The sequence below is a fragment of the Amyelois transitella genome, chromosome 29 (genome assembly GCF_032362555.1).
Source record: "Amyelois transitella isolate CPQ chromosome 29, ilAmyTran1.1, whole genome shotgun sequence".
Lineage (NCBI taxonomy): Eukaryota > Metazoa > Arthropoda > Insecta > Lepidoptera > Pyralidae > Amyelois > Amyelois transitella.
Window position 1 is genome coordinate 1556340 of NC_083532.1, and position 23113 is coordinate 1579452.

Consider the following 23113-nt stretch of genomic DNA (forward strand, 5'->3'; position numbering starts at 1 on the left):
CTAATTTAGCAATTTCTTTAAAATGCTATTGCGTCCAAATGTCTTCCTTTAGAAATATATACTTAGGAACATTCAGCTGCAGATAAACCAGACAATTTTATATAACTCGTTCCTTTATGTTTGATTATAAAGAAAACTTCAGTATTGTCAGATTAATATTGTTTGAAATCAGACCAGAAAATGTTTTGAAAAGCATTTTATTTCAATTTGCTATTTTGCGATTCAGAAGGTTCCGTATGGGGTGCCACCGCATCCACAGTTGCCGGAGATGGAGACTGCGCCAGCAGCGGGCAGGCTGCCACTGAAGGTCACAGCGCCAAGCACTGGCACGGCGCCATTGACGATGGTGGTGCCAGAGACTGGCAGCTCTCCAGCGACGGCGAGAGCGCCGTTACCCACACCGCCGTAGCCAGCGCCGACGCCGGCAAGACCGACCGAGCCAACGCCAAGTCCGCCAATTCCGACATTGCCAACTCCCAAACCGAGACCGGAGTTTATTCCAAGACCAAGTCCAGAGTTGATGCCAGCCAATCCTAATCCACCGGCACCAGCGAGTCCTATGTTGTTGATGCCAGCCAGTCCCAAGTTGCCAACACCCAAGCCGCCGATTCCAGCCAAACCGCCATTGTAGCCAATCGCTCCTGCGCCATATGTGTCGACCTCAACGGCAGTCACTTCAGATCCGCCATAGCCAATAGCTCCGTAAGATGGACCCAGGCCATAACCATTTAATATGGCTTGGCTGAAGGCTTGCTGAAAATTGAGTTAAGGTTATTCTCCATTAATGACAGGACAAAACTAATAGCCACAAAGCTATGTTTAACTGGATAGCTTCAAGTTTGAAGTGAGATTCAAATAGTGACAGGTCACTAGCACAATCTGCTTAAAGAAGAATCTCAAGTTCATGCACAAGCCACTGAATTTAATTAAAACGAATACTAAGATCTTAATATATAATCAACAAAAAGAAGAATGAGTCTTAGGGCACCATTAACCTAGGCTAGTTGCAGAAGTTCCACAATCCTTAAGATTATCATGACATTTGAAGTAGCTTGTTAATGCTACGATTACCAGTAAGATTGTCTTCAATTTTGAAAAAAATCACAAATTATTACTTAACTCACCTGGACTAAGCAAGCTTGGATGCACAGTAACAGGAATGCAAAAGTGGACATGATTTTTTTTTAATGTTCCACACAGAACTTGGAATAAATTTCAAACTCAATTGTTCAGTATTTATATCAATAAATCCAGATTATTTCATCATCGCTTATCACGCATTTTGAAACAGACCTTTGAAATTCATAAACAATTAATTGCAATTTTTGATAATAATATATGTGTCAATAGCGTGAGAGTGTATATAAATAGTAGATGTTTTAAAGGCAAGTAAGTATTGATTTCAGTTTCAAATCAACGCAATGTCAGCTAAAGTCACCCTCGTATTGTGCGGTTTGGTCTTGGCCGTTCAGGTAATTTGTGTGTTTATTATTTCTTTTTTAAGCCACACTGATTAGCTCATCTTAAAGTTAGATCGAGGCTTGACTTATGTCATGGATTTTGTTTTACTTCTTAGTCGATGATTCATACATAAATACATAAAACCACGCCTTTTTCCCGGAGGGGTAGGCTGAGACTACATCTTTCCACTTGCGACGATCTCTACATACTTCCTTCGCTTCATCCACATTCATAACTCTCTTCATACAAGCTCGTCAGTTTCAGGTACTCTTGACCTGACCCAGTCAGTTAGTTAGTTGCTGATCAGAAGTCACTTTCCGAAAATTTATCCACTTCGCCCTGTTTTCTGCGTTCTTAGTTTTTCCGAATTCAAATCTAAATAAGATGTTGTTGTTGTTGCAATGTTGAGGCAATATTGTTTGATCGGTCTTTCCATCTGTTCCCAGAGGTAAGCCTTTTTTTCCTCAAAAAGCACGTACATGTCCACAAGATAAGTCCGTACCAACAGAGGCAGTTCTCTTGCACTTAACTAAGCTACGGACACAGAGAGTTCACAACACTCATATCCAATGGCTTCCTCTACTGACTGTTTTTCTTTTATTCTAGACCGCCTTCGCCCAGTACCTCGCTGGTAACTCTGTGGTGGAGAACAATGTTGTCGTTAACAGCGGAGCATCCAACAGTCTCGGCTATGCTGGCGGTCTCGGCCAGGGTAGCGCGGTCGGCATAAACAACGGCTTTGGTCTCGGTGTCGGCAGCGGACTTGGCTTGGCCAGTGGATTGGGCTTGAACACCGGATTGGGCTTGAACACCGGACTCGGGTTGGGTGCTGGACTCGGTCTCGGCAACATCGGTGTGGCGAGCCCAGCTTTCCTCGACCTCAGCCTCCTGTCTGCCGGAGGAGTCTTGCCGATCTCCAGCATGGGCCCCGTCGTCCCAGCCGGCCTCAACGTGGTGTCAGACAACGCGATCGAAGGCGCTCTGCTGATCAGCGGTCAGCTGCCGTTCTTGAGCGCTGTGGCCTTCGAAGGAGCCCTAGCGTCTGGTGGTTCAGGAGCTGCCTCTTGCGGCTGCGGTAACGGCAACATTGGCATCATCAGCGAGACTGGATCTGCCTCCCTCCTGCCCGCTGCCGGACTTGGTTTAGGTGCTGCTGGTCTTGCTGGAATCGGCGGTATTGGTGCCATTGGCGGCATCGGTGGTATCGGCGGACGAGCCGGTCTCAATGGCCTGTATTTGTAAATACATTTTACAAACGACATCCGATTACTAAATAAAGAAACAGATTAATGAGTTATCACTACATAGTATAAAACAAAGTCGCCCATTTTGTCTGTAGTCCCTTCGTATGCATAAAACTTTAAAACTACGCAACGGATTTTGATGCGGTTTTCACTAATAGAAAGAGTATTTTCTCCGACAGGTTTTTATATATAATTGAAATACATTGAAACTATATTAGCTGAGTTATAGCGATTTATGTCCAAGAAGTCAGAAAAAAAATCTAATTGAAGATTGCATTTGTGCGTGCGCCGCTTATACCGTTGGATACAAGTAAGAACAATGTATAGCAAAAACATTGGTCTTTATTAGTTCTACAAAAAAGTCCGCGATGACATATATCCAGCTTTTTTATTTAAGTCACAAAAACTACTTTTCTGTATTAAAAAAACATTTAATTCGTTGGGTGATGTTTAACTGGTGATATAACCAATAATACATATATCCTTATCAAAATAAGTAAGTTCATCATCACGAGCATTTAATTTAGATTATTTTTGCAGTTTACAGTGTGTTATTTAGACATATAGTTTAGGAGATATCACGATATTAGTATTGCGGCACGGTACGGGCCGGCCGCGGCGGCGGGGGCAGCGTCCCTATAAATAGCGCGTCGGCGGCAGCGGCTCCCCCCCCTCGCGCTTTTGGGCTGTTAGGAGGAGCGTCAAGCCCTCGCCTAAAAACGTCCCGCTGTAATAGTGAATGCCCCTTAGGCAAACTATGTTCTCATAGTCAAAAAAAAAAAAAAACAGCGGCTCCCCATTAGCACTTTGAAATTGGAAGCGATCGGACGCGTTTATTTATCGCAGCTCTTTGAGAAAAATAAAACGTGCTTTTCAGCGCGACAACAATAATTGTATGATAATAGTAGGTATTGTATTCTAAGGTTAGTATTAAATCGCACTTATTAGTAAGATTAGTTTTTTAAAATATAAAACCGTAATTTATGGATTGATATTTTCTATTAAGATTTTGGTTAAAATTTAAAGTTAGGTCAATTTAATATTAGGAAAATAATTTAAAAAAAATCGTAATTTAAGTTAAGATAAGTTCAGAAAAAGAACTTAATAGAATAGGTATCTTTCTTTTGTTTCTAAGTACATATTTAGATATTTTTTTACTGAGGCACATGCGAATAATATGGGAGTTAGTGTCATAATATGTGTGTAATAAGTAGCGGGATACACGCAAACGAAGTTGCGCGGGTCAGCTAGTCTAATGATATAATTTATTTCTTTTGCGTTCCACTTGTACAAAAACTACCTCCTAAGATCTGAGTGCACAGGCAGGTGGTTACACGGCAGTGCACCGAGACGAGCAGAAATGCGGTACCTATGGCCATGTACCCTTTCATCCTTTTCTTAAAGCAATTCAGACGTTCAAAAAAACATAAAATAAGTAGTAAACATTAATTCTGTTAAGGTGCGTAGAGATAACAGTAATGTGGACACTAAATTTATAGAACATGTTAAGTATTAAGTTGTTTAACAGGTTATTATTTTTTCTTTCAAATGATATAGGTATGATATTTTTATTCTAATGTGTAAATTGTTAGATGTTGCAAACAATATTTCATATTGTTGACGTGTTATACGCACCTTTATAGAAAATACAACTAATATTAATTAATCTATACTAATATTATAAAGCTGAAGAGTTTGTTTGTTTGTTTAAACGCGCTAATCTCAGGAACTACTGGTTCGAATTAAATAATTCTTTTTGCGTCGAATAGACCATTTATCGAGGAAGGCTTTAGGCTATATAACATCACGCTGCAACTATTAGGAGCGAAGAAAAAATGTAAAATGTGAAAAAACAAACGGGGAAAATTATTTCTCCTTGAGGGCTTCAATGATGCCCAAAATAACTATTCCAACCGGACGAAGTCGCGGACACAGCTAGTTTAAGAATGAAAAAAAAAACTATTCTAAATTACAGACTAAAAATATTACTATTTAAATTTTGGCACCCAGAAAGAGTTCCCACTACGCGGGCAAATTCCCGCGCTGTACTGCAATACTTAGCAATACGCTGCGCAAGAGAGCTGCCCGCGCGCAGCTAACTCAGACGTTTGCTGAGCACCTTAGAAAAAGCGCCTTATTTTTATATTTATAGAAAATTATTCTCTTTTTATCACACAGTGTTCACATTTATTTGCGTTCACGCAAAATACTAATATAATTGTGTCTCGCCCGCGTGTTCGCAACGCGTCTGGACCTATAATACTTAGATTTATAGTTTAGGACCTATAATACATAACATACATACATACATACACATACATAAAATCACGCCTCTTTCCCGGAGGGGTAGGCAGAGACTACCTCTTTCCACTTGCCACGATCTCTGCATACTTCTTTCGCTTCGTCCACATTCATAACTCTCTTCATACAAGCTCGGCGGTTTCGGGTACTTTTGACCTGACCCTTTACCAGGACGTCTTTAATTTGATCAAGATACGTTCGTCTAGGTCTTCCCACTCCGACCTTTCCCTCCACACTCTCCTTGTATATCTGCTTAGTCAACCTGCTTTCATTCATCCTCTCCACATGACCGAACCATCTTAACATACCCTTTTCTATTCCTGTAACTACATCTTCTTTCACATCACAACATTCCCTTATCACGCTGTTCCTTATCCTGTCACTCAATTTCACACCCATCATACTCCTTAACATACATAACATACTGTTTCTTTTTCTTTTTTTTATTATAAATTTCAATAAAACCATCGAAAATTAGCTATTCTATATATTTCCTACCCCAGTGCAAGACATCAGCATGATGTCGCAAGTCTCCCCTCGCAGATAGTCAACCCATCCCCTTTTGAAAGAAACCTTAACCCATTCAACCAACCCAGGGATATGCTTATAAATTTGTAATTCTTCTTGTAAGCGACGGCCAAGCAACTATTTGAATCTCAATTCTATCATTAAGCGAAACAGCTGAACGTGGTCTATCAGTTTTTCAAAACTGTTGGCTTTGTCTACCTCGCAAGGGATATAGACTTGATTTTATGTATGTATGTATCTTTAATCCAGTTCCTGGTACGACTTTTACGGTCTTGAAGTATAAAAGTTTTCGATATTTTTCTAAATGTTGGTACACGGGTTTATTTTTCAAAGGTTTCGGAGGACGGGAGTCACTAAACAAACTGACTTTCCCAATCCAGGATTGTAGTTACAGATGCACCCCAGGTTCGGACTCATGAATTAATAACTCGATTTGCATCCAAAAAAAATCTCCAAAGATGTGGAATTATAACCTGGACTTATGTTTAGAGAATGAGATATGCTAAAAAATTATATAGATTTCCCGGCACGTGCCGTGTGGTTCCCGGCACCAATAAAAAAAAGAATAGGACCACTCCATCTCTTTCCCATGGATGTAGTAAAAGGCGACTAAGGGATAGGCTTACAAACTTGGGATTCTTTTTTAGGCGATGGGCTAGCACCTGTCACTATTTGAATCTCAATTCTATCATTAAGCCAAATAGCTGAACGAGGCCATTCAGTCTTTTCAAGACGGTTGGCTCTGTCTACCCCGCAAGGGATATAGACGTGATCATATGTACCTAATGTAATGTTATTATGTAGATATTAAAGAATTAAAATGTTTTCATTTTAAGGCTAACAAAATAAAACATATTTATTATAGTCATCCAAAGTCTTTATTCAGTCATCAAGAATTCACATGAAGTACCCCAAACCGCCCAGGTTACCCAGACCGTTGATTCCAAGGGCATTTGCGCCACCGATACCCAGACCAAGGGCGCCAGTCGGGAAAGCAGCTGCAGACCCAGTCTCGCTGATGATACCAACATTTCCATTGCCACATCCACAAGAAGCAGCTCCAGCACCACCAGATGCTATCGCTCCTTCGAAGCCAACAGCGCTCAGGAACGGCAGTTGACCAGTAATCAACAAAGCTCCTTCAATAACATTATCAGAGACAATATTTATACCGAACGGAACAACGGGTCCAACACTAGTAACTTGAAAGACTCCTCCGGCAGATAATCCATTCAGGTCGAGGAAAGCCGGACTAGAAATAGCACTGCCAAAGCCAAGTCCAGCACCAAATCCGCTATTTAATCCTACACCACCTAATCCAGCACCGATTTCCACTCCGCCGAATCCACTAGCAGAACCAAATCCGTTGATGCCCAAACCAGCTCCAACTACTTCGACGCTAGCTGCTGGTATATTAGCAATACCTAATCCACTACCAAATCCAAGTCCTTCGAATCCCAACCCTCCGGCTAGACCTAGAGAATTTAAGTTGATACCACTTCCTAGACCATATCCTTCAGCTATTCCCAGTCCACTAAGACCAACTCCAGAATTAAAAGGTATTCCGCCACCGAGATTAATTCCTTCAGCAATTCCAAGACCGAGGGCAGAATTGATGGGAAGTCCACTGCCAAGACCATACCCTTCGGCTAATCCAAGCCCTCCAAGACCAGATCCATATCCACCAGCATACCCAACTGAGTTGGACGATCCACTATTGACCACAATATTGTTGTCCACCACTGAGTTTCCACTGATGTACTGCGCATACGCCGCCTGGATCAAGAGGCCCAGGGCCAGGAACGCAAAGAAACCTTTGGATACCATGTTGCTGCAATGTATGCAAAAAATTACATGCAACCTATTTATACCAATTATTATCAGTTTTGTCATAGAGACCTATATATTACGAAGTTGTTATCGTTTCGTTTTGTAATTTGGGTTGCATAAGAATTAAATTGTTGTAATGAATGGTATAAAAGGTGGGGATTTAAATTGATTAACATTATTCAGGCAACGTTTTTGAAAAACCAACATGTCTACCTCTGCATTTTTGTTGCTGTGCATTCAAGCTTGCCTACTTCAGGTAAATAAACATTCATTACTTCATTCACTTAAACAATATTTTTATTAAAAATGAAAAAATATTACTATTAGGTTATATAAAGATCATTTGTTTTATAATTATTTTGCACACGTTTTGTCATAGCAGTCTGGTAGTTTAATTAGTTTTGCATAACCTCAAATCCTAATTTGCACTCTCCCCCAGCTGTGGTCACGGTTGTATCCTCACCACTCTTAAGAGGAGCCTGGGATATGCCTTTAACCATAGATCCTTAATTGAGTGAGTCGGGTTTATACTCGAAGCGACTCCCGTCTGATCTCCACAACCTTAGCAGGGGAACCTTACCCTTATTAGATCCATCATGGTTACACATCCAGTTTCTTCACGATATTTTCACACATCGTAAGAAATCCCAATTTGCACTGTACCTATATTGTATGTTTTCTTACATTTATATTGTCACTTTATGATATATCCCGAGAAATTCCTTTGCTTCTGCAGCAAACGAATGATGTGTTAAATAAAATTTATCCTTTAATTTACAGCAAGCCTTCGGCCAAGTCATTGGCAGAGGATATGGTCTGGGTCCATCATACGGCTCTGTGGGTTATGGTGGATCTGAAGTGTCTGCTATTGAGGTTGACACATTCGGCGCTGGCGCGATTGGATACAATGGTGGCTTAGGTCTGGCTGGCATCAACAACTTGGGACTGGCTGGTGGCTTAGGAGTAGCTGGCATTAACAACTTGGGACTTGGCATCAACTCTGGACTTGGCATCAACTCTGGACTTGGCATCAACTCTGGACTTGGTCTTGGCTTGAACTCCGGTCTCGGTTTGGGAGTTGGCAATGTCGGAATTGGCGGACTTGGCGTTGGCTCGGTCGGTCTTGCCGGCGTCGGCGCTGGCTACGGCGGTGTGGGTAACGGCGCTCTCGCCGTCGCTGGAGAGCTGCCAGTCTCTGGCACCACCATCGTCACTGGCGCCGTGCCAGTGCTTGGCGCTGTGGGTTTCAGCGGTAGCCTGCCAGCTGCCGGCGCAGTCTCTATCTCTGGTAACTGTGGGTGCGGCGGTGTCCCCTACGGAACTTTCTAGAAACGAATTGAAAGTTTTTGAAATGTCACAAATTTTTAAAATTAAATATTAAATACATTTCAATTGCAATCGTAATTTTATTGTCATTCCTGTTTTTGTAATGCCACGAAACGCAAAACTTGCACAAAGGAACACGAATTAAATTCTGTGAACACTTACAACTCAGTTATTTGAACGAAATTTCGATAAAGCACTGTAAGCAGTTCGCTAACGCTTAACAATTTTTTTAATTTAGATAAAAGCCACTCTCGTCCTTTTTAGTCATACTTTCTCAGCCCCCGCAGAGTATGCTTGCTGTCAAGAAAGGGCAGAGGAAGTATACAAGACAGCAGCGCACTCCTCCCATGATTCGGCTTATATCCGAAAGGTTGATTGAGTCATGGGTAGTAGTGAGATAGCCCCTGTTCAGGAAAATAAGGTTTTGAAGAACTTAAGAAAATAATGTTTTAAAGAGTTTTGAAAGGCTTTAAGTCCCGGTTGCGTCCTCACCAAAACAGAAAATTATACGCACATAGGCACTTATCCACTGGAATCAGGATACGGAAATGCTTTAACGTTACAGAATAGAAATGGGAATCCTTTGAATATTGTTTGGAAAACTAAGAAGACCACGATAAACTGAACGAGTGTTAATACGAATGTTGGAGGGAAAGGATTCGAAGTACATTCGTGCTTCCTTAATGAAATCAAGGAAGTTCAGATAAAAGATAGGTCTAGAGAACTCAACGATCTTGTATAAAGATTTGATGATGAAGGAAAAATATACAGAAATCATGCGACTAGAGTAAAGATATAGTAAGTGTCACTCCTCCAGAAAAAGGTGTGATTTTGTGAGTATGCATGTGTAGTGGTATCATACAAGATTCCCATTTTTGCGACCCGGATTTCGGCACCAAACGTCGGTACATCGAATAAAACAATCTACCACTGCTGCTAAACTCATTTACTCGGAACTTTCTTTGACCTTATATTAAATACAATGCACGAAACCATATCGCGTTCTAATATTGAACAAAGCCATCTACTCGTATGTAACCACACATTAACTATCACTTAAATGCCTACTAAAACAACGTCATAATTTCGTCTACGGGGTGGACGGAGTCCGCAGACACAATAAATATAGAAAAAACACAAATTAGGATTACTAATTTGGACAGTATTAAAGTGAAAGGTTTCACCTTAACAAGGATGGTTTGTGAGAACCATGTTCTCAATTAACAATTCAGTCATAGGTCAGCTAAAGCTTGCTTAAGAATCTTTTTCAGACTTTTGGCTACGTTTACTCTTTCAGGGTAACTATTTTTTTAAATAACTGTAACAATTGGCAATTTATTTTAATGATCGATTCGCAGTTTGAAGCGATTGTCCCTTGGACAATCGAGTCAACTAATGACCTCCCGGCAAGAGTTACGAGGTAAAACAATAAAGGGACTATTGATTGATCTCATGACCTTATTATTAGAAAAAGAAACCTGGCCGGATTCGGTATTTATTGATTTTCTGAGGAGATAGTCTTACTTTCTTGATATAAGAATCTTTCGCTTCGTCCACATCCATAACTCTCATCACGCAAGCTCGGCGGTTTCGGGTACTCTTGACCTGATCTTTTGCCAGGACGCCTTTAATTAGATCAAGGTTATTTATTGTTATAGTTTAATAGAAGTTGTTTAATATAATCCAAACAAATTGGACCTCTACCAGGTGGAGTCCTGCAGTGCCACCCAGTATTCCTTACCCAGCGATAACACCAATTCTACTTATAAGATCTGAGGTATGTTAAAATAATACGAATACATTTAATCATTCATTTTTATTATTCGATTTGATGTTTGTTGGCCGAAAATTTACAAGTAACGACCTCCGAATCCACCAAGTCCTCCGATTCCACCGATGGCGCCAACACCGCCAATGCCGCCAATACCACCAATTCCGCCAATACCACCAATTCCAAGACCAAGACCACCGGCAGCTGGCAGGAGGGAGGCAGATCCGGTCTCGCTGATGATGCCAATGTTGCCGTTACCGCAGCCGCAAGAGGCAGCTCCTGAACCACCAGACGCTAGGGCTCCTTCGAAGGCCACAGCGCTCAAGAACGGCAGCTGACCGCTGATCAGCAGAGCGCCTTCGATCGCGTTGTCTGACACCACGTTGAGGCCGGCTGGGACGACGGGGCCCATGCTGGAGATCGGCAAGACTCCTCCGGCAGACAGGAGGCTGAGGTCGAGGAAAGCTGGGCTCGCCACACCGATGTTGCCGAGACCGAGTCCAGCACCCAAGCCGAGTCCGGTGTTCAAGCCCAATCCGGTGGTAGCGACGCCCAATCCACTGGCCAAGCCAAGTCCGCTGCCGACACCAAGACCAATGCCGTTGTTTATGCCGACCGCGCTGCCCAGGCCGAGACCGCCAGCATAGCCGAGACTGTTGGATGATCCGCTGTTGACCACAACATTGTTCTCCACCACAGAGTTACCAGCGAGGTACTGGGCGAAGGATGTCTGGAATTAAGGAATTACAAAGCTTCATTATATTTCGTTTCCACAATCGTAGTTTCATTGGAGATTCTGCTAGAAATGTCTGATGAATATCAAAGTCACTTCAAGTCTGCTCCTGATTTTTTTTAATTTTGTCACGTGTGCTTGGAAAATTTATTACTTTAAACGCGCAGATGAAACCACTAAATATTATATTTTTCTAAAATTGTTAATACAAATATTGAGGAAGGATATTTGCAAAGTGAAGCAAAGTAAAATAACACTTATCTTAAAAAAAGTAAGAGATTAAGAGCATTTGAGCATAGCTACAAATCGAGGTGGATCGTTACTATTTTTAACCATCAGTAGGAATGAATAGCCTTAAATTTATGAAAATTATTCTGAACATATTAACATATAGTTATTTTCGAAAAATGATTTTTTCTCATTACCTGAACTGCCAAGACCAGACCGCAGAAAACAAGACTGATTTTCACTGCCATTTTAAACAATTCGAGGAAATCTCAATAATGAATTTAATCAAAAACACTCCTATTTATATAAACCAATTAACATTATTGACACATACAGCTTATCAGTTCAAAGTTTTCGAAATAACAATTAAGTTACTTTTTACACATACTTAATATGCTGATAAAAATTTGGTGTCAACACAAAAGAACAATTAAACTATTTAAGTCACAATTGTAACAGTTTTAATTCATTCAAGTGTTATACGTTCCTTGAACACCTTCACCATGAACTCATTCTCTTTCCTGTTGCTCTGCGTCCAAGCTTGCCTCATCCAGGTAAGAATATTAAATAAATCCATTTAATTTTCTTTTTTCAAATACTTTATGTGATCCTCCTATTCTTTTAACTGATTTTAAACTTCGGCGTTGCATTATACTATTTATAAATAATACAGGTATTAAATGTGCACGAAACGTACCTTTTTTATCTTAGACGTTTAGAATCATATTACATTGATCAAGGTTCAGCCAGCTTCTGCTCCGTCTCCGGTTTTTCTTTTAAAGTCCGCTCAAAGCTCAAAGCTTCCCACTATTTATCCTTCTTGGTATTTTTGGAACACCTGCTGTTACTGCTTAATTTCAATGGCAAATGTGATTCTATTTGAAAACACTAATATGTACCGAGTCAATTTGCAATAGTACTTAAAAGTAGTAATTTGTTTGGTTCTTATTGTTGGTTATATTTACAGCAAGCTTACAGCCAGGCCATCTTCGGCGGGTACGGCATTGGTCCCTCGTACGGCGCCTTGGGTTATGGCGGTTCCGAAGTGACTGCTATCGAGGTCGACACATTCAGTGCTGGAGCGACTGGCTATAACGGACTTGGAGGCTTGGGAGTTGGCAACTTGGGCTTGGCTGGTATCAACAACATAGGACTGGCTGGAGCTGGCGGCTTGGGATTGGCTGGAGTGGGCATCAACTCTGGACTTGGTCTCGGATTAAACTCTGGTCTCGGTTTGGGTATTGGCAATGTCGGAATTGGCGGACTTGGCGTTGGCTCGGTCGGTCTTGCCGGCGTCGGCGCTGGCTACGGCGGTGTGGGTAACGGCGCTCTCGCCGTCGCTGGAGAGCTGCCAGTCTCTGGCACCACCGTCGTCAATGGCGCCGTGCCAGTGCTTGGCGCTGTGACCTTCAGCGGCAGCGTGCCAGCGGCCGGCGCCGTCTCCATCTCTGGTAACTGCGGATGTGGTGGCACCCCATATGGCACCTTCTAAAAATCAAGATTGGGAGAAATAAATTTATTTTGGCAGACTATTATTGGCTTTTGATTGATCAATGAATAAACCTCAAATTGCATCAGTTAGACGAAATTTCTAGCTTTGTCATTTTCAGCGGTATAGAGAAAATATCTTCCTGCTGTAACACAGGCTTCTTTTTCTAAGTCAGTCTTTCTTTACAAATAATAAAACTTATTATAAAGAAGGTACCATGGTTTTTGTATTGATAAATTTTATTGTATGTTTTTTAGTTTATTGTTTATTAGTCGATTATCCGGTACTACGCGGAATGAGAATATTTCGCGAAGATACGAAGGGAAAGAAGAATTTTAAAGGACATTAAAATGAAGGGAGATAATATGTAGATAGCGGGGAGCTCTCATCGGCATCCAGTTGAATTGATCACGACATTTCGAAATATGATCGTATTTACTGAGACCGAAAATATATCTAATACAAACATTTGTAAACGGTCCAGTTTATTGAGAGGTCCTTCAAACGGATCCTAGTAGACTATGTCAGCGTAATCAAGACGAAGTAGTAAGAGAGAGCTAGCCAGCATAATTTTAGTTTTAAGTGGCAAGAAGTTTCGAAGACGTTTTAAGGCGTGTAGCGAGTAGAAAATCTTTCGACCAACTTCATTAATTTTAAGGGACAAATTCTGATAAAATACGATAACCATTTTTTTTACTTTATCAGTAAATAGGATAAGTACACCGTCAAGTGAGATGTTGAATACCAAGGATTAATTTTAACTACTAATAAACATTGCTACTCAATTTCAAATTCAATTTTTTATTTTTTATTATTATAGTGTTACTTCATATCGCATAATAATTGTCAAATCTTTTTGGTTTCACAACATTGGGTGACGTCAAATAAATTACTTCAAACTAAATTTACTGCCGCTTCCAAGGCGTCAGTGCAGAAGAAGCGGTAACAAACTGCACTGAAGCATTTTCTTCAACAACGTCAACTTCACAAACTACTGATAACAACTGACTGAGATTTGTCCACGTTAATCGCATGTCCATAACTTCGAGCCCAATGGAAATAAAGTCTGTATGATAATGCCGATGGCATTGTGAAATTCCTAAAATGGGTCAGCTGCATAAATTTGGAGATCATCAGAGCAAACGTGAAAAGAGGAGGACTATAGTGCCGTAAAACTAGTAATAAAAACAGAAAAAGTATAGGAGATAGAACACCACCTTGTGGAACACCAGCAGCGAGCTCTCAGCATACTGCTCCATATATCATTGGCTCTTTACCTTAGAAATATGATCCGCCAAAGACAAAGAAGACGATAGAGATACCTAAGGATTATAATAAATTTTTGAAGTGAAAAATCAAAGTATTTACTGGCCAAAAATAGTTAAGCAAGGGGGTAATACTGCCATATATCATATCAGACTTTGAAGATCATTCATCACTATAGCTTCCGCTAAATTTGATTTTGATGAAATTTAAATTATACATTAGTAGGATCTGTCAATAGAATTTTAATGATTTTGGGGCATCAAAATTTTTTAAGTTTTTGAGATGATTATAATTTTGTTAAAATCTTAAGTATTGCAAAGTCTAAGTTTGCGGCGAACAAATAGTTATTACTATATTGATGGATGTTATATAAATAAATATTAACGGGACAAATAACACTGATTGAGTTAGCCTCGAAGTAAGTTCGAGACTTGTGTTACGAGATACTAACTCAACGATACTATATTTCATAATTAATACTTATATAGATAAACATCCAAGACCCAGCCCAATCAGAAAAAGTTCTTATCTCATCATGCCCTGGCCGGGATTCGAACTCGGGACCTCCGGTGTCACAGACACAGGCGCCAAAGAGGCCGTCAAATGATGAACGTATCTTAAACGTCAGTTAACCTTGCTTGCTTGCCTTACCTTAGATCTTGCCTAAGTCAAGATCACACTGAACTGACGAGCATTCGTTGGCACTTGTGTGAATTTGGATCCACCTCTCTTTGTAGAATTAATAATCAAATTACAGTAAAGTGTATCTAATATAATTATGTAAAAGGCGAAAGATTTATGCGTTTTGAAGGATGTAATGTCTGATCATCCAACCCTGCTCAAATGAAAACCTGACAAGATTTTATATATTACCACTATGAAATCTAGTCTCTGAACATGCAGATTTCCTGACAATGGTGCCGAACAGTCACCTGCTTGAACTTGATTCATGTAAATTTTTGGGTCATATAAAATAAGAGATTTTTCCATTTGTACAAGTTTCTCTTCGAATATATATGTATATAAAATCTCGCTTTTTTCTGGAGAGATAGGCCGTGACTACATCTTTCCACTTGCCACGATCTCTGCATAGTTATTTGGCTTCATCCACATTCACAACTCTCTTTTTGCAAGCTCGTCGGTTTCGGGTACACTTGACCTGATCCTTTACCAGAACGCTCTTAATTTGATCAAGGTAATTTTATTGTTATTGTTAAATATAATCCAAACAGATTGAACCGCTACAGGTGGAGTTCTGCAGTGCCACCCAGTATTCCTTACCCAGCGATAACACCAATTCTACTTATAAGGTCTGAAGTAAGTATGTTAAAATAACGCGAATACATTTTATCATTCATTTTTATTATTCGATTTGATGTTTTTTGGCCGAAAATTTACAAGTAACGTCCTCCGAATCCACCAAGTCCTCCAATTCCACCGATGGCGCCGATACCGCCAATGCCGCCAATACCACCGATTCCAAGACCAAGACCACCGGCAGCTGGCAGGAGGGAGGCAGATCCGGTCTCGCTGATGATGCCAATGTTGCCGTTACCGCAGCCGCAAGAGGCAGCTCCTGAACCACCAGACGCTAGGGCTCCTTCGAAGGCCACAGCGCTCAAGAACGGCAGCTGACCGCTGATCAGCAGAGCGCCTTCGATCGCGTTGTCTGACACCACGTTGAGGCCGGCTGGGACGACGGGGCCGAAGCTGGAGATCGGCAAGACTCCTCCGGCAGACAGGAGGCTGAGGTCGAGGAAAGCTGGGCTCGCCACACCGATGTTGCCGAGACCGAGTCCAGCACCCAAGCCGAGTCCGGTGTTCAAGCCCAATCCGGTGGTAGCGACGCCCAATCCACTGGCCAAGCCAAGTCCGCTGCCGACACCGAGGCCAATGCCGTTGTTTATGCCGACCGCGCTGCCCTGACCAAGACCGCCAGCATAGCCGAGACTGTTGGACGCTCCGCTGTTGACGACAACATTGTTCTCCACTACAGAGTTACCCGCGAGGTACTGGGCGAAGGCGGTCTGGAATTAAGGAATTATAAAGCTTCATTATATTTCGTTTCCACAATCGTAACTATATCAGTGGAGATTCTGCTAGAAATATTTGATGAATATCAAAGTCACTTCAAGTCTGCTCCTGAAATTTTGTAAATTTTTTAAAGTGTAATTGAAAAATTTACTGCTTTAAACGCGCAGATGATTTTTCTAAAATTGGGAATACAAATATTGAGGAAAGATATTTGCAAATTCTCACGAAAATGAAGCAAAGTAAAATAACACATATCTTAAAAAAAGTAAGAGATTAAGAGAGCGTAGCTACAAATCGAGGTGGATCGTTACTATTTTTAGCATCTGTAGGAATGAATAGCCTTAAATTTATGAAAATTATTCTGAACATATTAACATATAGTTATTTTTGAAAAATGATTTTTTCTCATTACCTGAACTGCCAAGACCAAACCGCAGAAAACAAGACTGATTTTCACTGCCATTTTAAACAATTCGAGGAAATCTCAATAATGAATTTAATCAAAAACCCTCCTATTTATATAAAACAATTAACATTATTGACACATACAGCTTATCAGTTCAAAGTTTTTGAAATAACAATTAAGTTACTTTTTACACATACTTAATATGCTGATAAAAATGTGATGTCAACACAAAAGAACAGTTAAACTATTTAAGTCTCAATTGTAACAGTTTTAATTCATTCAAGTGTTATACGTTCCTTGAGCACCTTCACCATGAACTCATTCTCTTTCCTGTTGCTCTGCGTCCAAGCTTGCCTCATCCAGGTAAGAAAAATCCATTTAATTTTCTTTTTTCAAATACTTTATGTGATCCTCCTATTCTTTTAACTGATTTTAAACTTCGGCGTTGCATTATACTATTTATAAATAATACAGGTATTAAATGTGCACGTAACGTACCTTTTTACTACGCTTTTATTAGCTTGGGTTGTATGTATGTAATGGAATCTTTGAGCTTAATTTATCTTAGACGTTTAGAATCATGTTACATTGATCCATGGTCACTGAGCGACTGAAAACCAGCCAGCTACTGCTCCGTCTCCGGTTTTTCTTCTAAAGCTCCGCAAGAGGTCCGCTCAAAGCTTCCCACTATTTATCCTTCTTGGTATTTTTGGAACAACTGCTGTTACTGCTTAATTTCAATGGCAAATGTGATTCTATTTGAAAACACTAAAGATGTACCGAGTCAATTTGCAGAAGTACTTAAAAGTAGTAATTTGTTTGGTTTTTATTGTTGGTTATATTTACAGCAAGCTTACAGCCAGGCCATCTTCGGCGGGTATGGCATTGGTCCCTCGTACGGCGCCGTGGGTTATGGTGGTTCTGAAGTAACTGCCATTGAGGTCGACACATTCAGTGCTGGAGCGACTGGCTATAACGGACTTGGAGGCTTGGGAGTTGGCAACTTGGGCTTGACTGGTATCAACAACATTGGACTGGCTGGAGCTGGCGGCTTGGGATTGGCTGGAGTGGGCATCAACTCTGGACTTGGTCTCGGATTAAACTCCGGTCTCGGTTTGGGTATTGGCAATGTCGGAATTGGCGGAATTGGCGGAATTGGCGGAATTGGCGGACTTGGCGTTGGCTCGGTCGGTCTTGCCGGCGTCGGCGCTGGCTACGGCGGTGTGGGTAACGGCGCTCTCGCCGTCGCTGGAGAGCTGCCAGTCTCTGGCACCACCGTCGTCAATGGCGCCGTGCCAGTGCTTGGCGCTGTGACCTTCAGTGGCAGCGTGCCAGCGGCCGGCGCCGTCTCTATCTCTGGTAACTGCGGATGTGGTGGCACCCCATATGGCACCTTCTAAAAATCAAGATTGGGAGAAATAAATTTATTTTGGCAGACTATTATTGGTATTTAATTGATCAATGAATAAACCTCAAATTGCATCAGTTAGACGAAATTTCTAGCATTGTCATTTTCAGCGGTATAGAGAGAATATTTTCCTGCTGTAACACAGGCTTCTTTTTCTAAGTCAGTCTTTCTTTACAAATAATAAAGCTTATTATATAGAAGGTACCATGGTTTTTGTATTGATAAATTTTATTGTATGTTTTTTAGTTTATTTTTTATTAGTCGATTATCCGGTACTACGCGGAATGAGAATATTTCGCGAAGATACGAAGGGAAAGAAGAATTTTAAAGGACATTAAAAAGAAGGGAGATAATATGTAGATAGCGGGGAGCTCTCATCGGCATCCAGTTCAATTGATCACGACATTTAGAAATATGATCGTATTTACTGAGACCGAAAATATATCTAATACAAACATTTGTAAACGGTCCAGTTTATTGAGAGGTCCTTCAAACGGATCCTAGTAGACTATGTCAGCGTAATCAAGACGAAGTAGTAAGAGAGAGTTAGCCAGCATAATTTTAGTTTTAAGTGGCAAGAAGTTTCGAAGACGTTTCAAGGCGTGTAGCGAGTAGAAAATCTTTCGACCAACTTCATTGATTTGAAGGGACAAATTCTGATTAAATACGATAACCATTTTTTTTACTTTATCAGTAAATAGGATAAGTACACCGTCAAGTGAGATGTTGAATACCAAGGATTAATTTTACCTACTAATAAACATTGTTACGGAATTTCAAATTCAATTTTTTTTCTCATTATTATAGGGTACTTCATATTGCTTAATAATTGTCAAATCTTTTTGGTTTTACAATATTGGGTGACGTCAAACAAATTACTTCAAACTACTAGAAAAAATATGGGAGAAAGAACACCACCTTGTGGAACACCAGCAGCGAGCTCTCAGCATAATGCTCCATATATCATTGGCTTCTCACCTTAGAAATATGATCCGCCAAAGACAAAGAAGACGATAGAGATACTAAAGGATTATAATAAATTTTTGAAGTGAAAAATCAAAGTATTTACTGGCCAAAAAATTGTTAAGCAAGGTGGTAATACTGCCATATATCATATTATTATCAGACTTTGAAAATCATTCATCACCATAGCTTCCGCTAAATTTAATTTTGATGAAATTTAAATTATACATTAGTAGGATCTGTCAATAACATTTTAATGATTGTTGTTGTCATCAAAATTTTTTAGGTTTTTGAGATTATCATAATTTTGTAAAAATCTTAAGTATTGCAAAGTCTAAGTTTGCGGCGAACAAATAGTTATTACTATTTTGATGGATAAATAAATAAATATTAACGGGACAAATAACACTGATTGAGTTAGCCTCGAAGTAAATTTGAGACTTGTGTTACGAGATACTAACTCAACGATACTATATTTCATAATTAATACTTATATAGATAAACATCCAAGACCCAGCCCAATCAGAAAAAGTTCTTTTCTCATCATGCCCTGGCCTCGATTCCATGGCCATCGGATTCGAACTCGGGACCTCCGGTGTCACAGACACAGGCGCCAAAGAGGCCGTCAAATGATGAACGTATCTTCAGTCACCTTGCTTGCTTGCCTTACCTTAGATCTTGCCTGAGTCAAGATCACACTGAACCATCCACCTCTCTTTGTGGAAGTAATAATCAAATTACAGTAAAGTGTATCTAATGTAATGTCTGATCATCCAACCCTGCTCATATGAAAACCTGACTAGATTTTATATATTACCACGATGAAATCTAGTCTCTGAACATGCAGATTTCCTGACAATGGTGCCGAACAGTCACCTGCTTGAACTTGATTCATGTAACTTTTTGGTTCATATAGACAAGAGATTTTTCCATTTGTACAAGTTTCTCTTCGAATATATATATAAAATCTCGCTTATTTGGCTTCATCCACATTCACAACTCTCTTTATGCAAGCTCGTCGGTTTCGGGTACACTTGACCTGATCTTTTACCAGGACGCTCTTAATTTGATCAAGGTAATTTTATTGTTATTGTTAAATATAATCCAAACAGATTGACAGGTGGAGTCCTGCAGTGCCACCCAGTATTCCTTACCCAGCAATAACAACAATTCTACTTATAAGCTCTGAGGTAAGTATGTTAAAATAACGCGAATACATTTAGTCATTCATTTTTATTATTCGATTTGATGTTTTTTGGCCGAAAATTTACAAGTAACGTCCTCCGAATCCACCAAGTCCTCTGATTCCACCGATACCGCCAATGCCGCCAATACCACCAATTCCGCCAATACCACCGATTCCAAGACCAAGACCACCGGCAGCTGGCAGGAGGGAGGCAGATCCGGTCTCGCTGATGATGCCAATGTTGCCGTTACCGCAGCCGCAAGAGGCAGCTCCTGAACCACCAGACGCTAGGGCTCCTTCGAAGGCCACAGCGCTCAAGAACGGCAGCTGACCGCTGATCAGCAGAGCGCCTTCGATCGCGTTGTCTGACACCACGTTGAGGCCGGCTGGGACGACGGGGCCCATGCTGGAGATCGGCAAGACTCCTCCGGCAGACAGGAGGCTGAGGTCGAGGAAAGCTGGGCTCGCCACACCGATGTTGCCGAGACCGAGTCCAGCACCCAAGCCGAGTCCGGTGTTCAAGCCCAATCCGGTGTTCAAGCCCAATCCGCTGGCCAAGCCAAGTCCGCTGCCGACACCAAGACCAATGCCGTTGTTAATGCCGACCGCGCTGCCCTGACCAAGACCGCCAGCATAGCCGAGACTGTTGGACGCTCCGCTATTGACCACAACATTGTTCTCCACCACGGAGTTACCGGCGAGGTATTGGGCGAAGGAGGTCTAAAATTTGTAAATAGCAGATTTTTACCAGGATTTCGACCTAAATGTTAGACATTCTGCCACAAAGCAAATGCTTGACAAATATCGAATTCACTTGACTGCTCCTAGAATTTTAGTTGGTATGTTTGAAAAATCAAAGGGACAAAAAAGGGACTAATATATTATCCATATGGAGGTGTTTAGTATGATGATGAGGATTAAATTGAATTTAAAAAAGAGATTTCTCCTTCTTTTTTAATTCAATTTAATCCTAATTTTTTTGGATTTTAAACCATGCTCATGATAGAAAAGGTAAGGTGAACAAAAGTAATTAGAATGTCTTTAATATTCCCGAGAAATAGGCATAGTAGGCGTACGAGTCCCTACTTGTTATCTTTTATAATCTCCTCGTGGCCACAGACTCGTAGAACAAAAGACTTTACCAGAATTTGAAAAGTAGGAATACAATGATCTCAACGTATTAGTTATTTTCGATAATTATAAAAGGGTTTTCCCTCATTACCTGGACTGCCAAGACCAAACCGCAGAAAACAAGACTGATTTTCACTGCCATTTTAAACAATTCGAGGAAATCTCAATAATGAATTTAATTAAAAACACTCCTATTTATATAAACCAATTAACATTATTGACACATACAGCTTATCAGTTCAAAGTTTTCGAAATAACAATTAAGTTACTTTTTACACATACTTAATATGCTGATAAAAATTTTGTGTCAACACAAAACAATAATTAAACTATTTAAGTCTCAATTGTAACAGTTTTAATTCATTCAAGTGTTATACGTTCCTTGAGCATCTTCACCATGAACTCATTCTCTTTCCTGTTGCTCTGCGTCCAAGCCTGCCTCATCCAGGTAAAATTCTAAAATCCTCTTAACCAGATTTATTTATTTCTGAAACCGTGGCTGTATCTTGAATTCGTTTCTTTATCCAATTAATTCCTTACCTTCCAAATTTGTTTGGTTTGAAATAGATTGGTGAGGGAAAACATTATGAGAATACCTACAAATTCAGGTAACTGGATGTGTTAGCATGAATGATCGAATCTTGAAAAGGTTGTCTGCGCAGTTTGCAGAAATCAGTCGCTTCGCCTGATTCGCCCACTTCAGAATCATGGTCACAGGCGGATCCCAGGTACAGAGGTGGACTAACGCCTGGATTGATGGTGACTATTCGAAAACTCGACGATTCCTAAAGTTGCTTGAAAAGCAATTGACCACGAAATCGTTGAACTTTACTCTTGGTGGGATTTTGGAAACAACTACTGTTGGTTGTAACTTTCAGTGGACTTAACTTTTCCAAGGTGTTCCTATTTGTAAACACTTCGTGTACACTGAATCTTTGTACAGTACTCCATTGTAAAATTCTCTTAGCTTATTAGTTTGGTTCTTATTGTTGGTTATATTTACAGCAAGCTTACAGCCAGGCCATCTTCGGCGGGTACGGCATTGGTCCCTCGTACGGCGCCCGGGGTTATGGTGGTTCCGAAGTGACTGCCATTGAGGTCGACACATTCAGTGCTGGAGCGACTGGCTACAACGGACTTGGAGGCCTGGGAGTTGGCAACTTGGGCTTGGCTGGTATCAACAACATAGGACTGGCTGGAGCTGGTGGCTTGGGATTGGCTGGAGTGGGCATCAACTCTGGACTTGGTCTTGGATTAAACTCCGGTCTCGGTTTGGGTATTGGCAATGTTGGAATTGGCGGAATTGGCGGACTTGGCGTTGGCTCGGTCGGTCTTGCTGGCGTCGGCGCTGGCTACGGCGGTGTGGGTAACGGCGCTCTCGCCGTCGCTGGAGAGCTGCCAGTCTCTGGCACCACCATCGTCACTGGCGCCGTGCCAGTGCTTGGCGCTGTGACCTTCGGTGGCAGCGTGCCAGCCGCTGGCGCCGTCTCCATCTCTGGCAACTGCGGATGCGGTGGCACTCCATATGGTACCTTCTAAATTTCAAAACCGGAATAAAAATTACATTGTTGGCAGACATTTTTTGGCTTTTAATTTATTAATTAAAAAAAATATAAAATACAAATATTATCAGTAAAGTAAATACTAAACTTTCTTTTACAAAAGATTTGATTGCGCTTGATCTCAATCCGTCTTGTGACTCTGTCTACCCCGCAAGGGATATAGACGTGACTATTATGATACATACATATGTATATACATACATAGTTAAGCTAAGAACGGTATCATGCAAACGCTGATAATGCAAT

At 40.8% G+C, this 23113-nt stretch overlaps 9 protein-coding genes across 9 annotated transcripts; 4 read left to right on the forward strand and 5 right to left on the reverse strand.

Annotated features, from left to right (window-relative positions):
• Window positions 1-222: 222 nt before the first annotated feature.
• LOC132903732 (chorion class A protein L11-like) lies at window positions 223-1210 on the reverse strand. Its single transcript, XM_060952592.1, has 2 exons — window positions 1125-1210; window positions 223-753 (listed from the first exon to the last, which is right to left on the reverse strand). Exons 1-2 carry the CDS (start codon window positions 1173-1175, stop codon window positions 223-225), a joined length of 582 nt encoding a protein of 193 aa, XP_060808575.1. The 5' UTR covers window positions 1176-1210.
• Window positions 1211-1376: 166 nt separating this feature from the next.
• Window positions 1377-2703, forward strand: LOC132903733 (chorion class B protein PC10-like). The gene is made up of 2 exons (XM_060952593.1): window positions 1377-1472; window positions 2068-2703. The coding sequence occupies exons 1-2, from the start codon at window positions 1422-1424 to the stop codon at window positions 2701-2703; spliced, it is 687 nt and encodes a 228-aa protein (XP_060808576.1). The 5' UTR covers window positions 1377-1421.
• Window positions 2704-6431: 3728 nt separating this feature from the next.
• LOC106130952 (uncharacterized) lies at window positions 6432-7361 on the reverse strand. The gene has a single exon (XM_013329910.2). It carries the CDS (start codon window positions 7359-7361, stop codon window positions 6432-6434), a length of 930 nt encoding a protein of 309 aa, XP_013185364.2.
• Window positions 7362-8321: 960 nt separating this feature from the next.
• On the reverse strand, window positions 8322-11670 carry LOC106130959 (uncharacterized PE-PGRS family protein PE_PGRS10-like). The gene is made up of 3 exons (XM_060952594.1): window positions 11620-11670; window positions 10555-11191; window positions 8322-8689 (listed from the first exon to the last, which is right to left on the reverse strand). Exons 1-3 carry the CDS (start codon window positions 11668-11670, stop codon window positions 8322-8324), a joined length of 1056 nt encoding a protein of 351 aa, XP_060808577.1.
• Window positions 11671-11925: 255 nt separating this feature from the next.
• On the forward strand, window positions 11926-12914 carry LOC106130967 (chorion class A protein Ld5-like). The gene is made up of 2 exons (XM_060952596.1): window positions 11926-11976; window positions 12390-12914. Exons 1-2 carry the CDS (start codon window positions 11926-11928, stop codon window positions 12912-12914), a joined length of 576 nt encoding a protein of 191 aa, XP_060808579.1.
• A 2657-nt stretch (window positions 12915-15571) lies between these two features.
• On the reverse strand, window positions 15572-16674 carry LOC106130976 (chorion class B protein PC10-like). The gene is made up of 2 exons (XM_060952597.1): window positions 16624-16674; window positions 15572-16204 (listed from the first exon to the last, which is right to left on the reverse strand). The coding sequence occupies exons 1-2, from the start codon at window positions 16672-16674 to the stop codon at window positions 15572-15574; spliced, it is 684 nt and encodes a 227-aa protein (XP_060808580.1).
• A 255-nt stretch (window positions 16675-16929) lies between these two features.
• Window positions 16930-18017, forward strand: LOC106130987 (chorion class A protein L11-like). The gene is made up of 2 exons (XM_060952598.1): window positions 16930-16980; window positions 17466-18017. The coding sequence occupies exons 1-2, from the start codon at window positions 16930-16932 to the stop codon at window positions 18015-18017; spliced, it is 603 nt and encodes a 200-aa protein (XP_060808581.1).
• Window positions 18018-20255: 2238 nt separating this feature from the next.
• On the reverse strand, window positions 20256-21447 carry LOC132903734 (chorion class B protein PC10-like). Its single transcript, XM_060952599.1, has 2 exons — window positions 21397-21447; window positions 20256-20894 (listed from the first exon to the last, which is right to left on the reverse strand). Exons 1-2 carry the CDS (start codon window positions 21445-21447, stop codon window positions 20256-20258), a joined length of 690 nt encoding a protein of 229 aa, XP_060808582.1.
• Window positions 21448-21702: 255 nt separating this feature from the next.
• LOC106130996 (chorion class A protein Ld5-like) lies at window positions 21703-22844 on the forward strand. Its single transcript, XM_013329965.1, has 2 exons — window positions 21703-21753; window positions 22311-22844. Exons 1-2 carry the CDS (start codon window positions 21703-21705, stop codon window positions 22842-22844), a joined length of 585 nt encoding a protein of 194 aa, XP_013185419.1.
• Window positions 22845-23113: the final 269 nt, after the last annotated feature.

What these genes read in the sequence shown, in the direction of transcription:
- LOC132903732 (XM_060952592.1), bottom strand. Translation starts at nt 1,175, where the DNA reads ATGTCCACTTTTGCATTCCTGTTACTGTGCATCCAAGCTTGCTTAGTC. An exon ending in TCCAAGCTTGCTTAGTCCAG is followed by an intron (nt 754 to 1,124) that starts GTGAGTTAAGTA and finishes CTCAATTTTCAG; the next exon opens with CAAGCCTTCAGCCAAGCCAT.
- LOC132903733 (XM_060952593.1), top strand. Translation starts at nt 1,422, where the DNA reads ATGTCAGCTAAAGTCACCCTCGTATTGTGCGGTTTGGTCTTGGCCGTT. An exon ending in GTTTGGTCTTGGCCGTTCAG is followed by an intron (nt 1,473 to 2,067) that starts GTAATTTGTGTG and finishes CTTTTATTCTAG; the next exon opens with ACCGCCTTCGCCCAGTACCT.
- LOC106130952 (XM_013329910.2), bottom strand. Translation starts at nt 7,361, where the DNA reads ATGGTATCCAAAGGTTTCTTTGCGTTCCTGGCCCTGGGCCTCTTGATC.
- LOC106130959 (XM_060952594.1), bottom strand. Translation starts at nt 11,670, where the DNA reads ATGGCAGTGAAAATCAGTCTTGTTTTCTGCGGTCTGGTCTTGGCAGTT. An exon ending in GTCTGGTCTTGGCAGTTCAG is followed by an intron (nt 11,192 to 11,619) that starts GTAATGAGAAAA and finishes CCTTAATTCCAG; the next exon opens with ACATCCTTCGCCCAGTACCT. An exon ending in AGGACTTGGTGGATTCGGAG is followed by an intron (nt 8,690 to 10,554) that starts GTCGTTACTTGT and finishes ATTCGTTTCTAG; the next exon opens with AAAGTTCCGTAGGGGACACC.
- LOC106130967 (XM_060952596.1), top strand. Translation starts at nt 11,926, where the DNA reads ATGAACTCATTCTCTTTCCTGTTGCTCTGCGTCCAAGCTTGCCTCATC. An exon ending in TCCAAGCTTGCCTCATCCAG is followed by an intron (nt 11,977 to 12,389) that starts GTAAGAATATTA and finishes TTATATTTACAG; the next exon opens with CAAGCTTACAGCCAGGCCAT.
- LOC106130976 (XM_060952597.1), bottom strand. Translation starts at nt 16,674, where the DNA reads ATGGCAGTGAAAATCAGTCTTGTTTTCTGCGGTTTGGTCTTGGCAGTT. An exon ending in GTTTGGTCTTGGCAGTTCAG is followed by an intron (nt 16,205 to 16,623) that starts GTAATGAGAAAA and finishes CCTTAATTCCAG; the next exon opens with ACCGCCTTCGCCCAGTACCT.
- LOC106130987 (XM_060952598.1), top strand. Translation starts at nt 16,930, where the DNA reads ATGAACTCATTCTCTTTCCTGTTGCTCTGCGTCCAAGCTTGCCTCATC. An exon ending in TCCAAGCTTGCCTCATCCAG is followed by an intron (nt 16,981 to 17,465) that starts GTAAGAAAAATC and finishes TTATATTTACAG; the next exon opens with CAAGCTTACAGCCAGGCCAT.
- LOC132903734 (XM_060952599.1), bottom strand. Translation starts at nt 21,447, where the DNA reads ATGGCAGTGAAAATCAGTCTTGTTTTCTGCGGTTTGGTCTTGGCAGTC. An exon ending in GTTTGGTCTTGGCAGTCCAG is followed by an intron (nt 20,895 to 21,396) that starts GTAATGAGGGAA and finishes TACAAATTTTAG; the next exon opens with ACCTCCTTCGCCCAATACCT.
- LOC106130996 (XM_013329965.1), top strand. Translation starts at nt 21,703, where the DNA reads ATGAACTCATTCTCTTTCCTGTTGCTCTGCGTCCAAGCCTGCCTCATC. An exon ending in TCCAAGCCTGCCTCATCCAG is followed by an intron (nt 21,754 to 22,310) that starts GTAAAATTCTAA and finishes TTATATTTACAG; the next exon opens with CAAGCTTACAGCCAGGCCAT.